The sequence below is a fragment of the Diceros bicornis genome, chromosome 8 (assembly GCF_020826845.1).
Source record: "Diceros bicornis minor isolate mBicDic1 chromosome 8, mDicBic1.mat.cur, whole genome shotgun sequence".
NCBI lineage: Eukaryota > Metazoa > Chordata > Mammalia > Perissodactyla > Rhinocerotidae > Diceros > Diceros bicornis.
The window spans coordinates 71,268,000-71,279,729 of record NC_080747.1 but is presented as its reverse complement, the minus strand read 5'-3'; the positions used below and the strand labels follow the sequence as shown (position 1 = coordinate 71,279,729).

At 40.4% G+C, this 11,730-nt stretch overlaps 1 protein-coding gene across 1 annotated transcript in view; it reads right to left on the bottom strand.

Annotated features, from left to right (window-relative positions):
• Positions 1-1,459: 1,459 nt before the first annotated feature.
• The window catches only part of AFF1 (ALF transcription elongation factor 1), a 167,984-nt gene continuing 157,713 nt past the window's right edge, over positions 1,460-11,730 (bottom strand). The window contains 7 exon segments of the mRNA XM_058547459.1: positions 1,460-3,943; positions 5,237-5,460; positions 7,673-7,810; positions 8,271-8,342; positions 8,936-9,072; positions 11,216-11,276; positions 11,482-11,573. Coding sequence (XP_058403442.1) covers positions 3,822-3,943; positions 5,237-5,460; positions 7,673-7,810; positions 8,271-8,342; positions 8,936-9,072; positions 11,216-11,276; positions 11,482-11,573 — 846 coding nt within the window. The 3' untranslated portion in view covers positions 1,460-3,821.

The window sequence follows — 11,730 nt, the reverse complement described above, 5'->3', positions numbered from 1 at the left end:
TAAAAGAAGCCCAAATATTCTTGCAAGATTTAAATACTGCTCATCAGTGGTTAGGAGTGTAATAGGTGAAGTGGCAGAGTTTTTCCAAGATTCTGCGTAGTGTCTGGGAAAATAAATCCTTAAGAAAAAAGTAAAATCTGTGGAGGGAGGTAGGGAATCAAGCCTTGTTTGATTCGTTTATCTTCAGATACACCTCAACCCTCAGGGAGCAGAAGAGCAAAAGGTGCAAGACCCACGCGACGTCTCTTAAAGCCAGAGCGTGATTCCAGAATGAGGTCTGGGCAGCAAAGGCACAATACATACATCCAATTCAACCAGCCTCTCATTCTGTGTGTGTGCCTGTGCACACGTGAGTGTATGTACACACACACACACACACACATATCTCCCTTCATATATCAGAGCTAAGCGTTTTGTTCATTTTGGAGGGCACAACGGTTTCTTTTTGCTTCTAAAAATTATCGAACAGGAATCATAAAAAATAGTATGCTCCTGATCCTACTAACATTAATATTTAACGTACCAACTAAGGCAAGTTTTCAGCCATAAATATTCGTTAGCTTCTGAATATCCTGAGATCTGGAATTAAAGGATACAGAACAAGGGAGATAAGTGTGATCCAATTTGTCTAGGGGAAATAGCTAAACATTTTGGTCAAAACAGATCCAAAAAATAAAGGTCTTTTTGTTCAAAAAAGGCAGATGCTTTTCCTATTCACTATTGTGACTAAATCATAATATCAGATAAGTCATTCTCCTGCTGTAGTTCTAGTTCTGATAACATGCCTGCTGGACCCTCCTACTCTTCACCCCAGCTAGCACATGGCCTGCATTCTCACATTCTCAACCCAGTTCTAATTTGGTAAATTTCAGTAAAGTGTTTTTCATTGTTTAGCAGAGCCCTTAGTCTGGCTAAAATCTCAAGTTTAGTGATTCACATTTTAATTATCTCCAGAAAGGACAGAAACATTCAACATTTTAAAAAGTAAAACAGTGTTTTTATATTTTCCTAATAAAGACACACACACACACACACACACACACACACACAACTGTAGTGCCAAAGGCAAGATTTTACACTCAATTTTCACTCAAGATATTTCATATTTGTCTCACTGTGAAGTGTGTACTAGTATTGTTGTTATAAGAACTTCACATATTCAAAGGCTTAATTTTATAATCTAGTCCTTTCAATTATCTACCTCAGTACAAATTTTGCCTTTGGGAATTTAAGCATGCAGTGAAAAAGTGCACATGATTTAAAAATCCTTTAGATTTCCATATACAACTATAACAGCAAAAAGACTTTATGGATAGCAAGGATTCATCAGCCACTCCCTTTTCCATACCCCATTTAAAAAGGAGCCATTGGGAGTTCTTTTTAGATACAATGCATGTTGCAGTAAAAATCAGAAGTATTCCATGACCTAAAATAGTACAAACTGGTCTCTGCAAATTCATTAGTTTTTCAAGGGACAAATAAATTTTTAATATAAAGGTCAGGAAAACATACACAAAGAATAAGCCAACTGAAAAAGCAATCACTTCTTTTGAAATTGGCTGAGAAAGTGACTTGGAAATGTCTTCAGGCAAGGGAGCACTGTGGCCCACAGACAGGACACACACACACACACACTCCAGCACAGTCTGCATAGATCAGAACCTGTCCTAAAGAACGCACCGTTCTGGACTGGCAGGTGGCTTGTACTGGGGTGTGGTGGGAGGAAGAGAGAGGAATGGCCACGGGAAAAGGGGGGAAAAGATGCTAAATAATCACATAATCCTGATTCTGGTGTCTTGTCTCCACCTATAAGAGATGGACACACAATGCCACAAGCATACAACCTACCAGGCAATTACTGTTCATTTCACAACAGGCTGCTTTTTAAACGAGTAGTTTAAAAAGGACCATGGCTTTGCTTTAGAACATCAATAAATGAAATCGGTCCATCGAGATCACACATCAAGTTATTATGCTCAGATATTACTACTGTTGTCATTATCTGGCTTTAACCTAAACATGAGGTAACAGACCTCTGCCCTAGCTCGTGATGATCAAAGAACAGGCTGGAAAAGACACTGAAGGAACAGCTTCACACAAACAATTTAGGCTATGAATAATTAGCATCATTCCCATCCTCGACACATCGCTTTATATATTTACCAATTACCAAGTTCTTACATTCATCATATGGACCTTAGACCTCTTCATTGTAAATAAAGATGACACTCCCTTCTTCACTAATAAATAAATATGAAAACGTCAAACATGCTTGGTAGGAAACAACATGTAGAGGGGCAAAATGGGGCGAAAGGAGAAAAATAAACCAACTGTAGAGATAACACTCACTCCTCAATTTTAATACATGTGCAAATTCTACTTCTAAAAGGGATAAAAAGTTGGCTTTTAAAAACACTGCACTCAAAATAATGCTTCCAATAATAACCTTCAAAGTTTCAATGAAAAAGAAAATCTGTGCTTACAGACATGTGGGAATTTTGATTGTGTTCTTTCATTTTAGGGCATTCAAAATGAACTTGGTTTAATGTACATAATATGGCAATAACAGCTTACGGGAAGGCCCCAGTTCCTCCTCAATCTAATCAAATCTGGTTGATTGAGAACACTCTGGAGTGAAGGCATGTGGTGATGACTTTTTTTTTTTTTTTTTTTTTAAGTCTAATTAACCACCCTAAATCTCCACATCCTCTCAGGGAGTTAATTTCCCCTAGACAATCATGGGTTCTGAAAGTCTAGTTTTGCTATAAATACAAAATAATTCGTAGCAGAAAAATATAGCCTCTCTAAGAAGTAGATTTCATTTTTCTTTGTTCACTGACAAAACTCTGAGTTGGTTAGACAACATGAGTTATCACATAACTGTAGACCACAGATCAGCACCTCAGATTCCAGCTCTACTTAAACAAAAATTAAAAAGCACTTTAGCCATCTGGTCACATATAAATGTTGGTTCCCTCTTCCCCAAGGTAGAAAATTCAGAATCTATAGTCAATGGTGACTGCCTTTCACTGAAGCAGGGGTGGGAATGGCAGCGCCGCGTCCTCCGTAGTACATGGCGATTCTGGGATGGCGTCCCTGCGTGCTGGAGCTCCTCTCTCCACCGCTCTGACTGAGCTGACTTTCCACAGTGGCAGCGAAATCAGAGCTGGGGTGAACGTGCACTACTCCAGGCAATGGGGGGGTTGCCTTCAATTTTATAGATTATGACAATACTTGGTATTATCAAAGCCACTGTCCATTGGCAGAAAGTGGGGTACAGTGGAGTCCTTTACAACTTATGTTTTATAGATGACCATTAAATTTATTAAACAAATATTTTCCCCAAAACTTAAAAGAAAAAAAAAATCATCCACAAAACCCTACACCAAAATTCATTGTTAAAAAACATTTCCTTCTGGGAATGGACTAGCGTGGCTACTGAGATGATGTGAATTTGCTTTCAGAGTTGAAATTGCTTCTCCTCATTTCATTTGCAACTTGCTTCCTGCATACTGCTGGTTAAAAAAATACAGAAATGTTTCTAGACCATTCATACGCCCACTTAGGCTACATTGCACTTTTGTCCTTTAGTTAGGAAAGGCAAGATCATCTCTGAGGCTAGCCTCCTCATTTCTGCTTCTGCATAACCATCGTGTCCAACCAATGATCACACAGTTCTTGAGAGTTTAAGTGGACAAATATCCTGGCCATTTCATGGTACTCCTCGAGTTTGGTGTCCTGATGAGACAAATAACTGGACTGTTTTTGAGGCTTCCAATGTGCAAAAAGTTCCCAAGGCATCAAATCAACTCAGGCCTCCATTAAGGTGTTTTGGTTACTTGTTTTAGCCGCTGAAAACCCTGTCTCGTGTAGTGCACCAGATCCATCAAGCTGCTGTTGAGGGCCAAGGCACACGCACTTGTGCTGAGCTGAGCAAAAAACTCTGCAAACAAAGCAAAACCAAAACCAAGTAAACACAGTTGCACACACAAAAATAAAAATGGAAACATAAGAAGTCAAGGTTCCAGAAACTATGTCCCCACAATATTCCATACTTCATGTATCACAGCAAAAGCTCTCAATCTACTGTCATGGCTTGCCAATTGTCCACATCCCTCCACTAGACTAGAAGGGTAGGAACTTGTTTGTTTTAGAGTTTTGAATCCATAATGCCTAACACAGTGGTTGGCACTGGAAAATACCTAATTTATACTTTTGGTACAATGGATGCATGAATGGGAAAAAAAAAAAAAAAAACCCAACATGTTAAAAAAAACATCATTAGCTTGTGAAGAAAGAAAGTTCTAAGAGGCTGTGAGGAAATAACATGGCCACAGCCAGCTGGCCGCCTTCTTCCCTAGAGCCAGGAAAAAATATGTTAATGACATTAATGTGGCATTTACATATAAGCATCTAGTTAGCAGTCACTGGCACTGACCCAAGTGGTTCCTCTAATAGCATGCTCCACCATCTCCTTAACCTGGGATTTCTCCAAGGGCCTTCCCTCAAGTCTCAAGAACATTCACTACGCCGTATTTCTCGTACTGTCACTAGCCATCTTTCTTAACATATACTGAAAGCAAACAATAAACTCAGTATTCAGGTTATGCTACTTCATATCTTAAATGTGTTGTGCCCAGGGACAGCCAGTAACTTCCCTTCTTCACTCGCCTTGCCCTTTTGCTTGCATTTCAGTTCAGGCTGAAATAACGAGGCCAGAGCTTCTGAAGGGAAAGGTGCTGAAGCCACTTCTAATTTAATTTTGCTAAGATCTAACCACAGAAATCCGGCTCCATGCCACAGAGCTCAAGAAAGAACTGCAACCAGGTTATGAGGCACAATGGAGAAACTGAGAGAAGAGTAAATAGCTACACATTTCCTTTTCTTCAAAAAACTGAACATAGGGCCAGCCTGGTGGCGTAGTGGTTAAGTTCACGCGTTCTGCTTTGGTGGCCCAGGTTCGCGAGTTCGGATCCTGGGCACAGACGTACATCACTCATCAAGCCATGCTGTGGCAGCATCCCACATACAAAAAACAGGGGAAGATTGGCATGGGTGTTAGCTCAGCGACAATCTTCCTGAAGCAAAAAAGAGGAAGATTGGCAACCAATATTAGCTCAGGGCCAATCTTCCTCACCAAAAACAAACAAACAAAAAAAAAACTGAACATAAAATACAAACAATGTTATTCCCCCTAAATCCCCATGCCCGGAATTACCACCACAGGGCCATTTACCTTTATTATTTCTTGCCAGGAACTCAGCCTGTTCCCAAAGATCAAAGGCAGTAAGGATATGGGAAGTGATGGTGACATAGGAAGATGTCATATTTTGGATGGTGACTGGGGTACTGACAGTGGCATGCATCCCACTGCTCCCCACACTGCCGGCACTTGACTGGGATCCTACGGAGCTGGCAGGAGAAGGCATTGGAGAGAGAGGGGATGGTGTGCCTGTGCTTCTGGAAGGTGGGAGAAAAGAGAACTGGTTAATCACCTAAACCCCCCGATTACCAATTTCCCATCTCTGGGACCGCAGTCCAAGTCACAAAGTTTCAGTGTATACTAGGCAAAATGACAATCACTTCTAAAATCACTTCTACAAGGTCAAAGAGACACCCTTCACCTTCAGTATTTTGGGAATTTATTTCCTAAAACACAGTGGGATGGGGCCCACCAAATGGAAAAAGTAACCGGATGGAGGCAAGATGTCCTTCACTGGACATGGAATCAGGCGGGCAAATCTGTAGTCTAAATACACTCTCCCGTGGAATTTCCCTCTGCTGCTCAATCGGCCGGGAATCTCTTCCTCTCCCACCCCCAATCCCAACTTCTCCTAGTAAGAAATACTTCCCCCATGAAGACAGTCCTAATTTCCTATGTATTTGTTCTTTCAGCCACTCAATAAACATTAACTGAGCACCTACTCTGCACCTGGTACTCTTCTAGACACTGGGCTCCATCACGGCTTCCTTTCAGCCACCACTTGAACTTGTCTCTGCATTTACCTCTTAACTTATGCATTTATCATACCTCATTACACTTTTCTGCCTATTTCTTTTCCTGGGTCACAAGCACCTTGAAGGCAGGGACCACGGATTATTAATCTTTGCGTTTCTAGCACTTGGCACAGCAGATACTAAGAGTAGGCTCTTCATAAATATCTGCTGAATCAATGACTGAATGAATAAGGACAGCCTTCGAGGAGCCTGGGCAAGGAAGTATCAGGCAGCAGGGGACTCACTGTCTTCTCCTTACCCTCTTCTTGACTCTATTCCTGCACACGCAAGTTAACGAGTGCCCTGATGTGCATCAAATAAGAAACACCAGTAAAATCTCTTAGACATAAAACGTAACGGATGGGGCAGGCCCTGTGGCTTAGCGGTTAAGTGCGAGGTTCGGATCCCGGGCGCGCACCGACGCACCGCTTCTCTGGTCATGCTGAGGCCACGTCCCACATACAGCAACTAGAAGGATGTGCATCTATGGCATACAGCTATCTACTGGGGCTTTGGGGACGAAAAAAAACGAGGAGGATTGGCAATAGATGTTAGCTCAGAGCTGGTCTTCCTCAGCAAAAAGAGAAGGATTAGCTCAGGGCTGATCTCCCTCACAAAAAAAAAAAAAAAAAGTAACGGATATAAAATGGAAAGATGGGTCACCAGCAGCAGCCTCGTGATCTGGCTACATCTGCCCTTTGGGCTGCGTGGATCCTAAGCGTCCCCAGCAGAGTGCACGTTTGAAGGACCAGAGTGGAAACCCCAGCAGCCCAGCGGTTCTTGTCTGCTGTATCCCTTGCATCCAAAACAAGGTTTGGTGCAGACGAGGTGCTCTGTATACATTGGCTGGACAATGGGGAAAGAGTTATCTAAAACAATGCGACTGACAATCAATTAACTTAGAATAATATCTCAGAGGTGAGAGTCATGAAAATGTTCAGAGGTAAGAAGTTACTTCTCAATCAGGAGTTTCTTTTTTAACAGAGCCCATACGGGAATCGCTTCTTTTGAATGTGCTGAAAATGGGGCAATCTTATAGGTGATATTCTTAAAATAGCAAAACCTATCAGAACTGGGAACTTTTCAAGGAGTATGACCAAATTAAAAAAACACGAGGCAAGTACTACAGGGAAGAAAATTCTATCTTCATCTTAAAAACACCTACACAAGGATTCTGTTTTTCTCTTATGGCATAGATGAACAATTTCAGTTTACAAAGCAGGCAAAAGAATTTAGCTAGAGATAATTGTTTGTATTCTTTATATCACTGTTATGGATACTGGACAAGGTGGAGGGCATATGATTCTAGACAGTTCTTGTTTACTGAAACGCCAAGACGGCATGTCATATAGAAGGAGAAAGGTCTGTGGTCCTGGTTCTGTTGGCTCTACCTCTGTTCTGTGTTGTTAAGCACAGTTAACGATCCCACAGCTCTAAAATTTTGACCTTATATTCTTTGTAATTATCTTTTTATGTTACCCAATCAGCAAACACCTTGATTTATAACGATTCCTAAAAAAGGCAGAAATATGCTAATGATTTAAGTTTAAGGAGCAAATCAGCACATAGACGTATACAATTTTTGAAAAGCCAAAGTCACAGCAAGAGGTAAATATAGGAGTAAAGAGGTAAATAACTCAATTTTGGAGATTATTTAAATTAGACTTATCATTACCTTGCAATGCATGGAGAAGGTGCCTGGGCAACTTTGGAAGAAATCTTGAAGTGTTCATTAAGAGTACGAGAATACTTTATTGCTATATCTTTTTTACAACGAAACATCGCCATGTTCAAAATGGACTGGCAACGCATGCTATGAACACAAACAGAAGTTAAAGAGAAGTTTACCTTTTAGCCGTGAGTATCTCTACCACAGAAAGACAGCCATCTAACCTTTTATAGCCTTTTACACATCGCACTGGGTTTTCCTCATCTACCTGAGGAAGAATATCTTAAGAGCTTACTGCACTGTTCACAGTATCATCAGAAGTACATAATGGTGGAAGAACATACAAAAATAAACAAGGATATAATTTAAGTCCCAAGACCAAAGCATCTATTGAGTCAGCAGTAAAATGGCAATAGATGGCAGTTTATAACAATTAACTATCAGTGGGATTAACCCCTTGACCGCACATCCTACTACTATCTGGGATTAATTTGCTTTTCATTATAATTTTCATATTAAGAAAACAGATTTCAAAATCTTTTTGTAACATCAAAAGATACAAAAGCAAATACAAAACTATTTAGACAAAGAAAAAAGTACACACCATAAAACAGCAAGTATTTCCCCCAGTGTTGGTGTTGTGGCATCTGAGAAGGATTTTAGTGATAGCATGAAACTGCAGGAAAACATAAAAATATATCAAAAGCTAAACAAAGGCAGTTAGAAAATCCCAGACACAAAGATATCTTATTGTTTGTCTTGGTTTTATATTGACTGTTCCTGAAGCCCCGATGACATGAGAGCAATGCAGAGAAACAATGAGGCTTACAGAGCAACATTTCAGGCCCTTCAGCAAACTAGGTGAGGCGATGTCTCTTCTCTGGCCTGTCTACCTGCTTGAAACCAAGTAGACTTGTGTCCTCACTGAGCACGCTGTTGAAATGCGGACAATAAAGAAGGCAGCTTAAACTGAGATGAGAGGGCATCTGATAAGAAAGCCAAACTGGAAAAGCCAATCTCTCTTTGAAAGGTTTGCATTGCACAGTGCACTTGACAAAATGAGGTAGCTGGACCCAGTTCTTCTGTTCTAGTACTTCACCTAGAATACAATTTTAGTTTAGGACAACAAAAAAAAACGTCCTGGATCAGCAACTTTTTTAAGGCTCTCCTTTATTAAGCTGTCTTCATACTAAGGTTCAAATGGATTAAAGCAATAGAGGTGAGGAAAGGAAAGTATTTAGGACGATGGCAAAACGGCTTGGCACTTACTTAATGAGGTCGACAGTTTCCGAGTACACTGAGTAAGCAGACTTTGATGCTGGACCTTCTGACTCCATGGCGATCCCACACTGAATAAGGGACAAGACGGCTTCCATGTACTTAAAAGCCTTCCCAACCTTGTTCGTCTGTCGAAGAAGAACACGATCATCATTAAGCCTAAGACACACTTTTATTTAGTTTCTCATCCAAGTCTTTACTGTAGCTTCCCTCCACTGTCTTAGTTTAATTACGTAGAGAGAGATATGTGAGAAAAAATGAACTCAAAATGATAACCAGAGCCTGTCGCCTCTGACCTACTGAAAATTTTCTTTTAGCAAAAATTCAGTAGGAAAAAGAAAACAATCTCGTATTAAGACTACTCTCTCAAAATCTTATTAAAGTACACATTCAAACTGAGGCAATAAGTACATAGTCCTCTTGTAATTAGTGTGTAATTACTCATTATATAATTTTCCCGAGAAACAGATTATTCTACACATCTAGAATAACACTAACACAAGTTTCTTTGTGTTGAAGTTCATCTTACAATAAGTAGAAAATATTATGGTTTATGAGCCTCTTAGATATTATGTCAAACGATAACGGGTTTATGTAGTTTAGAGCCCAACAGATTACTTAAGCTCCACTGGAAGTTTAGGTTAAGTGTACTGGCCTGGCTATCCCCCAGGCCAACACGGATGAACATTTCAGAGCCCCTATGCAGCCAACTCAACTAATAAGGCTGTGATGAGCAACTCTACTTTTTCTCTACACGTGTCACATGTACCTGGTTAACACGACATTTGCAAGTCTGTAGTTTCTGCTAATTCTTTCAATTTGCTATGTTCAAAAAGAAATAATGAAAACAGTAAAGATGCAAGTGGAGTAAAAGGAAATGGTGACATACCAGCCAAGAAAGGTGGTTAGGGCTGCTAATTTTAATTTTTCTAAGTAACTTGATTTTAAAATATTTTTTCTGGAGAACCCAGGCTCAGAAAATTAGTGACAGAAAGAATAAAAATCAAATTAGCATGCCCCAATTAATCAGCAGTACAGGGCCTTATTGGTTTGCTTCACTGGTGGGAATTTAACTCTTCAAATTTACTTATTCAATACCATCTCTTGCATGGAATTTCCAAAATTTACATTGGCCTTAGGGTAGAAACAAAAGAAAGTACAGTAAAGCAATGTTTCAGTATCCACTTCCTTGAGTTAAGTACTTTGTAAGGCTAATGACGAAAATACTCCTGTGAAAACTCTGTGTATCTCCTGAGACGGTGTTAAAGGAGCAGAGTTCTAACTTTTCCTGCTCAACAGTTAAGTATAAGGTAGAGATTGAATATACTCCTCTATATTCAATTGTGCACTTAACTATTTGAAATGCAAAATTGACAACTTTAAGACATTGTGCAATTAAAGGAGAATATTAGGAAGAGGCTGACCATTCAGGGTTTTGTCCAAACTGGCATGTTTTGAGAGTGAAATGAGCTATTATTATTACAATGGGATGCCACAGGCATAGGTAAGGAGAAAGAAGATGTGCATATGTATAGATTAAAGGCAAAACAAAAATGAAGTTCCCTGGAATATTAATCTAGGAATCTAGTGCTGAAAGTGTCCAATGGAAGGTAACTTTTTTATTTTTGTGAGGAAGATCAGCCCTGGGCTAACATCCATGCCAATCCTCCTCTTTTTGCTGAGGAAGCCTAGCCCTGAGCTAACATCTATTGCCAATCCTCCTCCTTTTTTTCCCTTTTTCTCCCCAAAGCTCCAGTAGATAGTTGTGTGCCATAGTTGCACATCCCTCTAGTTGCTGTATGTGGGACGCCGCCTCACCATGGCGGGACAAGCGGTGCGTCGGTGCGCACCAGGGATCCGAACCCAGGCCGGCAGCAGCATAGCACATGCACTTAACTGCTAAGCCACGGGGCCCGCCCCCGAAAGGTAACTCTTAGATAACTGGCTGACAAAGTATTGAATATTTACTTTTTTTCAAAATTCAAAAGATCCATACAGTTCTAGCAACAACCTTGGAAAGTTGGAAGGAAGAGGTTGGAAAGATACCATTGTTTTGATATGAAGTCAAAGAAAATAATTTCACCAAGAATCCCACACCTCTCACACTCTTTAAGATCCTGCAGATCCTGCTTACGCTGTGGCCAGCGTCAGGCTCCACATACCCCTCCCTCCTGCCCACCCCCATGTCTAGGGATAGGAATGCGGTAGAATGAGACCACAAATATCTTATCAGAAAACATTCTACCAAAAGGATCATGAGTCAAGACTGACCGTTGTCTCTGCTTTGATCTTCAACTTTTTGGCCTCCTTCATGTGAAAATCTGCCTGTTGTCTGAAAGAGAAGAAAAGATCAAGCGTGGGTCATATGAACCTAAAAATTACTAGACTGGGGCAAGATGACTTAAGAAGACAGAGAGTGAAAATGGATAGGAGGGGAGGGAGGCCAAAGATGAGGGAGAAAGCAAAGAAGGAAGAGGAAATGAGGAGGAGGGGAGGAGGAGGAAGAAAGAATAAGAAGCAAGCATCCAAAGTCTTACTTGTCAAACTTCACTTGAGGCTTCCCTGGTTTAGAGTTACCATTTGGCAAAGAAGGCACTGGAAAAGGATTTGCAATATCTCCAGAAGATCCCTTTAAAAAATCATTACATAGATCACACTCTAACATTTAAGATCATTGACCTAAACGTACTATCCTTCTAAATTAGCCCAAAATAGTAGTTCAAAAAAGAGGAAATCAAACATTGCACAATTTAGCTTGGTCAAGCACTTTCCCAGCTAAATTCAGC